This window comes from Epinephelus fuscoguttatus, linkage group LG12, assembly GCF_011397635.1.
Source record: "Epinephelus fuscoguttatus linkage group LG12, E.fuscoguttatus.final_Chr_v1".
Lineage (NCBI taxonomy): Eukaryota > Metazoa > Chordata > Actinopteri > Perciformes > Serranidae > Epinephelus > Epinephelus fuscoguttatus.
In genome coordinates this window covers 29,880,372-29,893,707 of record NC_064763.1, presented here as the reverse complement: position 1 = coordinate 29,893,707, position 13,336 = coordinate 29,880,372, and the positions used below count along the sequence as shown (strand labels likewise).

Genomic DNA, 13,336 nt, shown 5'->3' with positions numbered 1-13,336 from the left:
CCTTTAATGGCTGGAAGGCAAACAAAATGTCTCCCATTTAGGACCTGTAAGCAATTACTTTTAAAGTAATAAATACAGCCTTGGTGTAATTTTCAGGTGTTAATTCGTCACAGCCATGTAAACAAACATTAAATGAGACATGGGCAGTCTATTAATAAACAAGCTGCATTTAGTCCTCCTTACAGTGCACCTGCTGAGTAATCTTATAGTAGTTTGTTTAACCAAAATAGCACCCAGTATTAGTCCATGATGCTTACATAACCAACAGATACAGAGATCTACACAGGTGCCAGCAAGCCACCTTAACTGCCCCTGTGTGATAATGATAACCACAAGCTTTGTTATATCAAGCTAGTAGCTCCACACTACATAGATAGAAACACGTATCAGACCAGGATGTACGGACTTCAAGAACAGTACAGTCAAAACAGATGTTCCCATACCGGGAGTCGAACCCGGGCCGCCTGGGTGAAAACCAGGAATCCTAACCGCTAGACCATATGGGACATGTTCGCTTACTTAATTAGCAGCTATTTTAAATTAATAAGCGACAAATATCGTTACACTTATTTCATGGGTTACACCAGCAGACCTCAGGTTGTTTCACAAGAACCGTTTACATTCAGTACCATCACGTTTATTTAGTTTTTGATAGTAATGTTAGCACTGATGCTAGTTAGCTTAAATACTGTACCAACACGGCCTTTAATTAAGCTAGCACCTCAGTTAGCTTAACGTTCCTGTGTATCCTCTCACGTGTATTGGTAAGTATCTTATGCCAGAGTAATTATAAGGGTTTTTACAGTGTTTAATCATATTAATTAATGCATTAATTAAGTTAACTTGTGACATACGTAATGCAGATTGCACTGTATTCTAATATAATTTTATAATTTAATCATGAAAAGATGATTCAGTTCTTCAGTTACTAATTTGACTTGACTTTGAAAGTGATTAAATGTTTATTTATTTATTTATTTTCAAACAATTTACACTTAACTTTTTCTCTTTCCTCTATGCCATCTGTCGCTGGTCGATTAAATTAATTAATTGATATGATCTTTGTTAAATGTTCATCTCAATAACTGATCCTAACACTGTATTTTGGAGAGGGGGCAGTGGCTCTAATGGGATTCATGCATTCAAAAGTAATAATAAATATTTTGCAGCTATTAATGTATAGGCTACAAAATCTGTGGTGGAGAAATTACAGTTCAACTAAACAATCACTGGAGGTAAAAGCAGCTGCATTACCATTGAACAGCACATGCAGGTGCTGTTTGACTGTTGATAGGCCAAGTCATTGAGACAGCCTGTGCATAGTTACACACCACAGTCTTTATACATCCAAGGCCTTGTTTCACAGGTGGTGGAGGGCACTATTAACTCAAGTACTGTACTTGGACACACTGTAGAGCCACTTATGCTTCACTTGACTACATTTATATGATACCCTCCTAGATACTTACAAAGAACTTACACAGAATTTACATTAGAATATAATTATTATTAATAATATAATTCTTCTCAAAACATTATTAGTTATGTAATTAATGTCATCTGGAACGTATTATTATTATTTTAGGATTGGAACAGTTAAGATACAGTTATCTGACTTTGAGCATCATCTTGATAGGACAAGTTTTGCACACTCTGGCTTCATCTGCTTTTCTCATTTATCTAGGTGAGAGTTTCGGCCCCCAGGCCCTCTTAAGATCAGCTGCTGTTAGCTTGATTGTTGACCTTGAAGACAGCAGAGGACCGAAACATGATCCAAATCAGGGGTGTCAAACATACAGTACATGGGCCAGAACTGGCCTGCCAAAGGGTCCAGTCTGGCCATTATTACTAAGACGTGGCAGGTTTCAGGAGCAAGTTAAACAGTGCGTACTTCATGTAAAATTCTGCTTCAGAGGCTTTTCCACCCTGACCAGAATACAGTTCTCTGATATAACAATGAATACTCACTGTGACCATGTTTAAAGATGCATCAGGAAATGTCTGGATAAATGCACATGTAATGACAGTGAGAAGCAGACTGACTGACAGTAGACATCTCAGGCTGTTCATCTGTTTTGCGAAAGAAGAATGTCTACATAATGTACATGTAATTCTTTACAGAAAAAAAGGGAAAATATTAGAGCTGATTGTACCTATAGGTTATTGTGCAATGGTTTTATTGCTCCGGATCATCTGGGATCAAATTGGGCTGTATGTGGTTGGAGTGTGTGACACTTGTTTCCTACTTTCTAGTCGACTGCCAGTTATAGCACCTCACTACAAAACTTGGTGTGTGTTATTTTTCTAAATTAGTTTGAACATCATCCTGCCTTAGGAAGAGCAATATTTATGGCCGTCAATAGAGCACATGAGGAAATTTGTGTCTGTATCCTTTAAAATGACTTACTGATCACCCCTAACCCCCCATGACAGCGTGATATACTTTAAATTAGGACCTATGGCAAACATTTTAATGTATTGGGCTGCTACGATGCCCAATGATAATAAAGTAAACTATCTATCTATCTATCTATCTATCTATCTTTCTAAGTCATGAGACAATAAAGCACCCATGAGATATGATAAAAAGTTTACCTGTGTGGCCTGTGGTACCCCAGATGGTGGTATTATGCTGCCCATATCTTCTACTGAAGTAAAATTATGAATGACGGACTTTAATCTGTGATGGAATATTTTTACAGTTTGGAATTACAAATTTTACTCAAGTAAAAGATCTCAATATACTTCCTTCACTACTGCAGCAGAGACTTTGACCTGTCATAGGAAGAACACCACTCGTGTAATTCATAACATTAACGAGCCATTGAACACTGTGGTTTCCTTTGCAATGACAAGTCAAAACTGTATGCTGTGAAAAAGTTCGAACCTGTCTGAGGACACATCTTGTCATATAAATAACATTTACAGATTTCCCACGCATAGGTCCTGCTCATTTGCCAGTGATACTCTATACAGGGCCCTTTGACGAACGCCAAATCATAGAGTAACATTGATGCAAATTTTGTTGTGTGAAACTGTGTTCATGCATGTGTGTGCAACCTGGTGAGTATCACTCCACACACACACACGCACAGGAAGTTTCAGGCAGCTTGCTGGCACCTCTCTGTATTAAGCCAGAGCATCATTTACATAAAGAGGAAGCCGCAAATGAGTGTGTATGTGGGATGGAGGTGGGATGGGGGGAGCATGTGACGTCACAGCAGGACAGATCAGGTTTATGTTCTGCAAGCTGCACAGCATAGACGCACTTCTGGACGTGAAGCTCGACCTCTCCATCCACCTGCTCCCGTGACTCGCAAGGTCATCATGAACCTCGTAGTGGTGGAAAACATCTACCTCCTGGTCATTGTCACCCTCATCAGCGTACTTCAGAATGGTGAGAAACAGAAAAAAGCATCAATCATCTGTTTTAATTAATAATCAGTAAAGAAATTAAACTAATGTAGTGATGATGTTAATTCTCTGTGTTTTAAGCATTCTTCGCCCTGAAGGTAGAGAAGGAGTGCAAAACTCAAAATGTCAACACAGCTGCTTTTGAACGAGTCTCTTGTGCCAAGTAAGTGACCCTTCATCAATACTCTGTCAATCTAACATAACATGTACCAGGAACAACAATGGGGGATTGTGCTATTTTTGTTTCCTGCTATAACACCCAGGAACTTTCCATTTGGTTTTACATTCCCCCTAATATCACCTCCAGTGCGAGGCAGCCCTCATTTGCCTGAGCGCTCCCAGATAGGGGGGAAAAAACTGGTACAGAGCTCATTTGAATGTTGGAAGGCAACAATAGCCATTAGGAAAACATTTATTCTTCCAGCCTCTCAGTTAGGTGACTCATCATCCTGTGTTTGAGTTAAAGGAGTGAATACTGCTCGTGTATTTGCAGTCTGCGGCCTGGGTTAGGCTGTCAAATTACCATCCAGGGATCACGTGCAGCATGAAAGCAAGATTGTTTCTCAAAAAATGTGACTTTTACGCTTGTTGCAAAACCACTTGACACATAAAGGAAGAGCAAATTTACCCAATTTCTGAGATTCCTTATTTCAACAGTCAAACAAACAATTAACTGATGAATTTTGTCAACTATTTTGTCAGTAAATTGATCAAAAAAGCCAAACATTCTCTTATTTCAGTCAGGATTTTCAAATTTTTTCTGTTTGTTATCATAGTAAATTGAATGTGATGGTGTTTTGGACCACTGATCGGACAATCTGACAATTATTTCATCTTTTTCTGACATTTTATAAACCACACAATAATCAGTTAATCAAAAAAATAGTCAACAAAAACGATTCATAATGAAAATGATTATAAGTTGCAGCACTAGAGATGTTAAAGCATGGTGCAGCACACACTGCGTCACTTACATGTGTTTGAAAGATTGGGCTAAAGCTTGAAATTCAAATCTAATATTTATGACTGACACAGTATCTCAGTCTTTAATCCATTAGCTCTGTTAGTCCACAGGCAGCAATGCACTTCTTGTTTTTACAAGGAAACATCTGAGCCACATCCTGTCTTGAAGGTTATGTGAGGATCTCAAACGTTAGCCTTTAAAATATGATGCAAACGTTCGGTGACAGTTTAAAAATTACCTGTTTATGTCATGTCTCTTGTTAAATAGTTTTTGAGGTGTAAAGAGGTTTAAGTGTCCAGTGTTTTACAAGAAACTCAGCTTGACCCCTTCTAGGGTCCCCTCCAACAGGTTGAGAACCCCTGCTCTGAGTGTTAATGTTTTTTGGATGACTCTCCTGACATGCGTGCGATTGGAAAACGTTTGAGGGACACGGCTCTGCGCAACACACTGTACTGATTATTGCAATGTGTTGCAACAGCCAGCGCGTGCTGACTGGGAGAGTGGGCTCAACTTTTCCTGGCTTCCCGTTTCAACTCTGTTCCTCCAGACAGCCTCACTGGGGTTTCTAGCTCATGCACTGTTTTATCCCGTTGATTTTTTTTTTTCTTTTTTTAACAGCCACTTCTGCTCTGCAGTTTTAAAACATTTCCTAACAGCCAAAGAAAATGGGCCACGCTGTCTGTTAACAGTTTGCAGATTGCTTCATAGTTTCGTCTTGCAGGTGACTTCCTTGAGATGTGCTAATGACACCTCTTGTTTGCGCTTCTTTCAGTCGCAACTGCATGGATGCTTATCCCACTTTCCTGGCAGTGATGTGGTGTGCCGGTCTGTGTCTCAGTCAAGGTAATCATTAGTCAGTTACCATATGAGAGTGTCACATTTTTGCCCTGTAATCAGAACACACCCCAAAGAGTCAATACAGCTGAGAAAAAGCACTTGATATTCTGTAAATATCATTTTATGTTTGCACTTCTTAACCTATGTTTGAAAGCCAACTGCACCAATAGTAAAATTAGTAACACTTACCCTATATGGCCAAAAATATGTGGACACTCACATGCGCATACATCTCATGCCAAAACCATGCACATTACTGTGCTGCTATAACAGCCTCCACTCTTCAGAAAAAGCTTTCCACAAGATTTTGGAGCCTGGCTGCAGGGATTTGCTCCCATTCAGCCACGTGAGCATGAGAGATTTAAGGCACTGATGAGGTCGATCTGGCACAGCTCTCCGTTGGAGTCCCACTTCATCCCAAAAGTGTGGGGTTGAGGTCAGGGATCTGTGCAGGTCAGGTAACTGGGGAAAACCAGTTCTTCATAAACCTCCTCCTCCTGTCAGACGGGTTGCTTTTGGCAGAATTTATTGACATAGTGAATTCACGTTTAAACTCACTGTATCCTATTTCATCTGCAACTTTGACACATGAAGACTCTCTTAAGATCAACAGATATTCAACCAGTAATACTAAGAACAGCAAAGGCAGTGGTGGATTGGAGTGTATGTGTAGAGTGTTAGAATAAGAGAAAACGAAAAGGCAAAAGCCATCCAGGTACGGTAAAAGATATTTTATGTGGGGTGGGAAGTAGTGAGGCTGCTTTAGCGGATTTGCCATAAAGAAATAAGTTTACATGTACACTACAACATGTATATGAAACCCAGCGTTCACCCAGTAATCCATATTTTATTTTCTTCATACACCACAGTCTGTCAGCAGCTCTTTAAACACTTATTTAATCCACTTTTTTGTTACCAACTTTTACAAGAGACTTTTCTACTTGCAAAGGAAGGCTTACTCACCCTTGTCTGAAAGCTTCACCAGTGCCCGTGTCTCAACACATTAATCCAGCATATAAAACACATTATAAAACAATTAACAGGGAGCCTCTTAGTCTTACAGTTTGACCGTCTGAAGTGGGAGCAGGAATTTCCTGCACAAACAATGCAAACAGTCAGTCGTCATGTCCGCGCTCGCCCTCTGCCAACAGCTTCATTGGCTTCACTGATAAGATAAATACATAAACAAAAACATGACTGCACTCTGTGAAAAAAGGGGCCTTGTCCAAACTGTGAAACGCAGCTCCTGGGCAAAAGTGGAAATGGGTGCGCGTAGACTTTTGGTCACGTAGAGCATTATGAAACCACATGCACAGGATATATCTCTTAAAATCTTTTTCTGTCGTGTGTTTGAAGCGCCTGCTGCCTTTGCCGGGATCATCTATCTTGTAGTCAGGCAGAAGTACTTTGTTGGATACATGGGACAAACCTCTCAAAGGTAAACTAACACAAGTGATCTGTGCTGTGAGTGTGTGTTCACAGGCACGTATCTAATGGATATATTTTCATATTTCCTTGTAGCACTCCGGGCTACCTGTTTGGAAAACGCGTCCTCGGCTTCCTGTCCCTGATGTGCATCGTGGGCATCTCCAGCTACCTGCTAGTGCGCTACTACGGCAACGGCTATAAGGAATACGTAGAGACCATCGCCAACGCTGCATCTGCTCTTCTCCTCATCCCTTAGTCCAGTTGGTGTGTGTCACATAATGGCAACCCCACATTTATCTTTTAACTTATGAGAACTCAATTAAAACTCTGTACTCGATTTTTTTTGTTGTAAAAGAACATTTATTGTGTTTGAGTTTGGTAAAAAATAAAAACTTCTCATAAAGAAACGCTGATTCTTTTGTACAAAAGTCTGACACAGATTTGATGCCTTCAACCCCTCATACAACATATGTAAATCAACTGAGGTACATGCGTGTTTATTAGCAAAAAACACTTGAAAAAAAAAATCAGTTTATACACAAAAGTTGCTTAAATAAACTTCATGGCATTCAGAATTTCATTCTCAGTCCTTGTCAGTGGTTTTCACCCACTGATCATGCAAAATATCTGGACCCAAAATGACTGTAAAGTAGTTTCTGCAGTCCCAAGAGGTAGGCTGGTCCTTCACGTGGCAGGTTACAACCATACGTCTGCTGATCAAGACTTTCTTGAGGAAGCAGACTCCATCAGTAAACTCCATTTTTTTCGTTCTCTCCATCCACCGCTGGCTCATGTTAGTCTCAACTTTAATAGTAACAGAGCAGAGAAGACAGGTTAGACAGGTGTTCGCTAACATACAGAAAATGTTATGGTTACTATGTTAAGAGGAAACTTACGTTAAATCTTCTTTTGCTGAACCCAAACCAGTGTGGGAAGTCAAACAGGGCATCAGAGTAGTATTTGAGGGTGAAGGCGGCGTCTCTCCAAACAGGTTGGACTTTCTTTTGTTCGTCAGTGATGATGATGATGTTTTTGGCTGCCCAGCTCTCTAGTACTTCAGTCAAGTCAATCTGACATGGGGAAAAGTCATGTTCAGTACAAGAATACAAACACAGCAGCTCCTGGAGTCTGATGCAGTGGTTCCCAACTGGTGGGTTAAGGTCCGAAAGTGACTTGCAAAAATTTAAGTTAGTCAAAAACACACTTTATTTTGAAGTACAGTGAATTTCCAACACAGAGGTTTTATTTTGAGGTGCTGTTTCCTGCTGTAGAGTGCTTAAATAATGGAGAGCTACTGCACTGAGGCAGAAAGCTTGCTCGATGACAAGGCCAAACACAAGTATGATGCTGAATGTATTAAACTGTGTGGACCTTTAATGTCTAAGGAGAAATCTGGACCTGTGGCTGCACCAGTTGGGAACTACTGCTCCAACGCACAACATAAAAGTGACAGAAGGACCATAAAACCCTGCTTACATCCACTCTGTAGCTCTCCCCAGCAACAGAGGAGATGGTCCAGTCCAGGCCTCTCTCCATCTGCCACTTGATGAAAGGATCCCTGCCGTCGAAAGACACCACAAACTGCTTCAGCACTGAAACACAGTCGAAGATAACTCATGAGAAAAAGAGCGAGGAAAGAGTGCAGAAAAACATGCTGTCATGTGCCACAAGTACTGTGCTGCCAGTGTAATTTACCCACTCCACCCAGTGCAACAATCCCAAGTTAGGGAGCCAGCATGAGTCACCCCTGCCACCAAACTGCATGACCCACTTAGCAGGGCAATGCAAGTGGTGCCTTTAAGGCCCATTTACTGTTTTTACTGTTTCATTATTCCAGTGTAATTACACTTTGTGTGATTTGAGTCATGCTGAGGTCTTATGGGAAATGGTAGGGTGCAGTTTCAGTTACCTTTGGGTTCAGTTGCTGCCTTCTTGTTGGCCACTGAGAGGTTTTCTTCGCAGGCAGACATGAGCAGATAGATCCTCTTGGACAGCAGACTCTTTCTCATGCTGGTGTACTCCCACAGATTGTGCATTTTAACTTTCCTGTGATAAAACCAGACCGTTTTTTAAGTAAATAAGTGTATTTAAAGAGCCGTGCATCATCCCATCCAGTCTTATTTTTCCTCACCTTCCCAGCGACTTGTGGAAAACTATTCTCCCTCTGCAGGAGTCGAAGTCATCGATGAGCACCAGGCTTGTCTCCGGGTCGCTGTGGACTCTGTAACCCGATGTGAGAGCCTCCACGGAGAAACCTGCCGGAGGTTTTCTCAGGAACTCTTCCACCTCTGTCACCTTCATCCTGCTGTTGTTGGACACTTTGTTTATCGTCATGATGCCTCAGATTTCTCCTGTGCGTCCTCCTCTTCCTCTTGCTGCTGCTGCTGCTGCGGCTGCTGCTGTTTATAATCCCTGCCTCAGGCACGCAACTTTATTAACCACCGTCAAGTTGGATGTGTTGACACAACAGCACTTCCGGTCTGCGCTGGCCAAAACGCCCATGCAATATAATATAATATAATATAATATAATATAATATAATATAATATAATATATTATATAAACACTTTTGGACACTTTTATGCTCAGTGTGCAGCTGATCCCAACACAGAAGTGGACAGGGTACAAAACCTGATCACATTTTATGCACGCAACTTGTTCATTAGTGCAAATAAACAAGTTTGTAGTTTGATCTGGCATTCAATTTTGACCTTTTTTTTTTTTTTAACAGTAACGAGCTAAAATGCTGTTCCTACAGACAAAAAGGACATTTGACATTTGGAGGACGGAGCAGGGAAAATTTAGTACAAAACAAACAAACAAACAAAAAAATATATCACAAGGCTTTTATATATGTTGCATTATGTGCAGTTTTGTTTTTGCACTGCCCTGTCCAGGCATTGAAATGAACAGTTATGAACAGTTTTAGACTCGAGCAGTGACCTCTAACCCACAGAGTTACAACACATTAAACAATTGTTGCATTGTTTGTAATTTTGTTTTTGCACATCAGTGTTCAGGTGTTGAAATCAACAGTTTTATATTTTATCACACACTTGTGACTTTTAAATATAAACCCATTGTCTCCATATGAAGACAGGTTTTTTTTTTCTTCCAAAAAGTACTTCCTTAATCATTACAGCATTTTAGCTCCTTACTGTTGCTAATACTTGTCAAATGTGTATGCCAAATCTAACTACAAACTTGTTTATTTAGCACAAATAAACAAGTTTCATGCATAAAAATGTGATCAGGTTTTGTACCCTGTCCACTTTTGTGTTGGGATCAGCTGCACACTGAGCATAAAAGTGTCCAAAAATTAGGACAACAGGTCTAAGTTAAGCAGAATAAAGTATAAGGTGCTGAAAACCTAAAATGCGATGTCCTAATATGCGGACGCAGAGTCTCAGAAAGATATACATAAGCATATTTATTGATAATGTTCAGGCTTTAATGATTGATTTTAACATGGAATTTTACAGCACATGATTCACAGGAGTATCATGACATAAAAAATCCCAGAGGACAGCACTTAAAAGCATCACTAAAAACACCTAATTCCAAAGTGGTACTCCGTGGAGGCAGCAAAACTACACATAAGAGCATGCACGTAATTGAAGACAAACAAGTTACATCATAAATAGATTTTCTATCAATATTTCCCTAAAGGTAACTTTATTTTGAAGGCAAATGTATTAACTTCCTGTTTTATGATGTGTATCATGACCTGTAGGGACACAGCTGTGTGGATTTATGACACGGCTCTTCCAAAGATACTTCTGAGGACTTTATAATTTATCAAGACTCATGTCAAGAGCGTTCCTTCATTTAAACAGGTATATGTGTATGTGTATATATCTATATCTGTATATATGTAAGTGAGCAAATAAAGTAAATGATGATCAAAAATACACCGTTATTATACAAATAAATCAGTGAGAACATCAAACAAATAAAAAACCTAAATGTTTATTGAGACTTAAAAAGACTAATGGCTTCTCATAAAGCCGTGCATTCAGACTTTACGAGAAGCCACTTGAAGGCAGCATTTGGCCTTGTGCTGAGAAACAGCAGCAGCAGGAAAAGTACAGCACCTTAATTCAAACATCATGAGTCACCTGAGAGCCTTTGTGGTGCACTGACAACATCAGTGTGCTTCATATTTGTGTTTCATATCAACAAACCTAATTCCCCGTGCGACCTTTTCTGATCACGTTGCAGTTTTTATTCATAAGCAATGTTTGCTCAGACCTTTCAGATGACTTGGCCGACATTTACTGACTATAGCCTCCCTCAGCAAATAACACATCAGACAGTCCAAAACAGATCCATAAATCACAGCTCTGGTTTTATTGCAGCCTATAAGTGTTTGATCAAGTGTCCCAGTTGTGTTGGAGTGAATCATAGCAGCGTTAACCCTCTGAAAATATAGTATTTACACGGTTCTCCTTCCAAGCAGCTATACAGCACAGCTCTTTTGTTCAGATCTCTTTCCGTAAAGTTCAAAGTTGGTCGCACAAAAATGTGAACACTCACAGCTGTGGTTTCACAGCACAAGCACAAGCCGCCTGTTTAAATTTTGTGGCCAAGAAGCAGACTCAGTGGTCAGCAGACCGTTGACTCATTTGTTCTGGATGTCCCCACCAGTCTGCACGGCCTACAGCAGAAATCATGCTCTCAGCCTCCTCGCTGGATAGCCTACGTCTTCCTCATATGAGACTATACTATACCCGCCCTGTATTGGGAACAAAACACAATTTTCCTGACAAACACAACCTTTGTAAAACTTGTACATTTCTGTTTTGTGGCTAACCTCTGACCTCCCTGTGGAGGGCACAGACTGAGACAGACAGTGAAGCTTCTATGGACCAGTAGCTGCTCTCAGATCAGTCCAGGGATTAAAGGGCAGGATTGAGAGGTAGCGAGCCATCATAATAACTACTTTAATTTGATTGTAAGTGTGTGTGTGTGTGTGTGTGTGTGTGTGTATCAGTCATGTGCAGACAAAGTTAGGTTCCTTACTGCTTGTAAACAAGACAGGTAATGATTTAATTTACTTCTTAGCAGATTAACTACTTTAAAAATCCAATTTATTAAAAATGTTGCTCATTATAAACGCAGTGTTAACAACACTGTGTACTTAAAGTACTCATTAGGCAGTACAATGGCCAGAGCATTTATCATACCGGATACTGGGTTATTATAACTAAGGCAAGGGGTGTCAAACATACAGGCTGCTGACCAAAACTGGCCCACCAATGGCTCCAAACCGGCACACTGGATGACTCTGCACACCTAATACTGATGCACTACGAAGGCTAAGAGGTGCTAGGTTTCAGGAGCAAGTTAAACAGTGAGTGTAGGAGCCGTTAATTAATTAAGAAAAGAATAAATCTTGTAAGATTAATACGTTTTGGAATGGTTTATATTTTAGTATGTTAAATGTGTTAGTCTTTTGGGATGTTTTACTAGGAGAGTCGGGTCACATGGATATGGGCGGTGACACTAATGATCTGTATGAGCATCTCATGTTCACCTGTGTGCTTTTATGGTTGGATAGAGAGGCTTTTTTTGTTTGTAATCATTTTGATTATAAGTTTCTGTGCCTTATAATAAGTTGATTCCTTTTCGTTAATACATTTATTTAACATATTTTTTGGATGACAAGTTAACCAGGCCCAGCCTCAGCCTCTCTGCAGCCTTTAGTTTGTTCCCTGCAGTCGCTACAGGGAATGTCCAGTAAAATGTTGCTTCAGAGGCTTTTCCATTCTGACCAAATACAGCTCTCTGAAATAATGATAAATACTTATTGTGGTCATATTTAGAGATACTGGATACTGTGCAAAGTGTTTGTGTCAATCAGCAGCTTCAGTACAAATAAACCTGTGTCAGACTGTATCAGTATCTCATAACAACATTAATGGAACCCTATTGCCAAGGCACTGCCAGAAAATGTATTTGTAAATGGTTGTAAGGGAGGGTATAACTTAGCGTCCTTCCTCATTAGCATCCACTTTAGTTTGGTGTGGTGATGCCAGCATTACTACACAGGAGTGGAAACGTATGGAAAATTGCACTTATGTTCATCACCTGTTTTGTGAATGGATGAATGTACTTGTACTTCTTTACACTAAAAGAAAATAAACAGTTTGTGGGTGTTGTGATTCATAGGTTATTATGCAATGGTTGGACTGGTCCGGCCCGCTGTTTGTGTCCTATAAACTGAAATGATTTTGATACCCTTGAATGCGCCTATACACCAGTATCTGAGCAGCATTTTACTGCTGTATGTGGTCATGGTGGAGATCATTGTAACTACTTTATATTACAAACTGCTGGGTAGTCTAACATAGATTTATAAGCCATCATATTTGTGAGTAAAATCATTATCTTCTGGAAACTGTAGGGTAGTAAACATAACAGTATTTCTCTTTGAAATGAAGTGAAGTCGAAATATAAAGAAATTAACAATACTCTAATGAAGTACCACCTATAGTAAATTTAACTGTCTTAGTTGATGACAATTTAATGTAGCTAAGCATGAAAAAAGTACCTTTTAATATAACTTACATGATATATTTGATATATTATATTAGAGAAGACCAGGGCACAGTTTTATTCTGGTGTATTTATGAACAGCATGTCTTGTAGTAACATAATAATCTACTGACCGCTAGAGGTCGCTAATGCTCC

The 13,336-nt window shown here is 39.8% G+C and overlaps 2 protein-coding genes and 1 non-coding gene across 3 annotated transcripts; 1 reads left to right on the top strand and 2 right to left on the bottom strand.

Moving 5' to 3' along the window:
* Positions 1-434: 434 nt before the first annotated feature.
* Positions 435-506, bottom strand: trnae-uuc (transfer RNA glutamic acid (anticodon UUC)). Its single transcript has one exon. It is a non-coding gene; the product is annotated as a tRNA-Glu (tRNA).
* A 25-nt stretch (positions 507-531) lies between these two features.
* Positions 532-7,050, top strand: LOC125898555 (arachidonate 5-lipoxygenase-activating protein). Its single transcript, XM_049592391.1, has 6 exons — positions 532-764; positions 3,251-3,397; positions 3,496-3,577; positions 5,151-5,221; positions 6,572-6,653; positions 6,737-7,050. Exons 2-6 carry the CDS (start codon positions 3,328-3,330, stop codon positions 6,897-6,899), a joined length of 468 nt encoding a protein of 155 aa, XP_049448348.1. The 5' UTR covers positions 532-764; positions 3,251-3,327; the 3' UTR covers positions 6,900-7,050.
* On the bottom strand, positions 6,990-9,050 carry LOC125898554 (mesenteric estrogen-dependent adipogenesis protein-like). The gene is made up of 5 exons (XM_049592390.1): positions 8,775-9,050; positions 8,553-8,689; positions 8,120-8,235; positions 7,540-7,713; positions 6,990-7,447 (listed from the first exon to the last, which is right to left on the bottom strand). The coding sequence occupies exons 1-5, from the start codon at positions 8,975-8,977 to the stop codon at positions 7,433-7,435; spliced, it is 645 nt and encodes a 214-aa protein (XP_049448347.1). The 5' UTR covers positions 8,978-9,050; the 3' UTR covers positions 6,990-7,432.
* Between the last annotated feature and the right edge of the window lie 4,286 nt (positions 9,051-13,336).

Coding starts and splice junctions, on each gene's coding strand:
- LOC125898555 (XM_049592391.1), top strand. CDS start 3,328: ATGAACCTCGTAGTGGTGGAAAACATCTACCTCCTGGTCATTGTCACC. Junction 3,398..3,495: donor CATCAGCGTACTTCAGAATG/GTGAGAAACAGA, acceptor CTGTGTTTTAAG/CATTCTTCGCCCTGAAGGTA. Junction 3,578..5,150: donor GAACGAGTCTCTTGTGCCAA/GTAAGTGACCCT, acceptor CGCTTCTTTCAG/TCGCAACTGCATGGATGCTT.
- LOC125898554 (XM_049592390.1), bottom strand. CDS start 8,977: ATGACGATAAACAAAGTGTCCAACAACAGCAGGATGAAGGTGACAGAG. Junction 8,690..8,774: donor TTCCACAAGTCGCTGGGAAG/GTGAGGAAAAAT, acceptor GTTTTATCACAG/GAAAGTTAAAATGCACAATC. Junction 7,714..8,119: donor GGGAGAGCTACAGAGTGGAT/GTAAGCAGGGTT, acceptor TCCCCATGTCAG/ATTGACTTGACTGAAGTACT.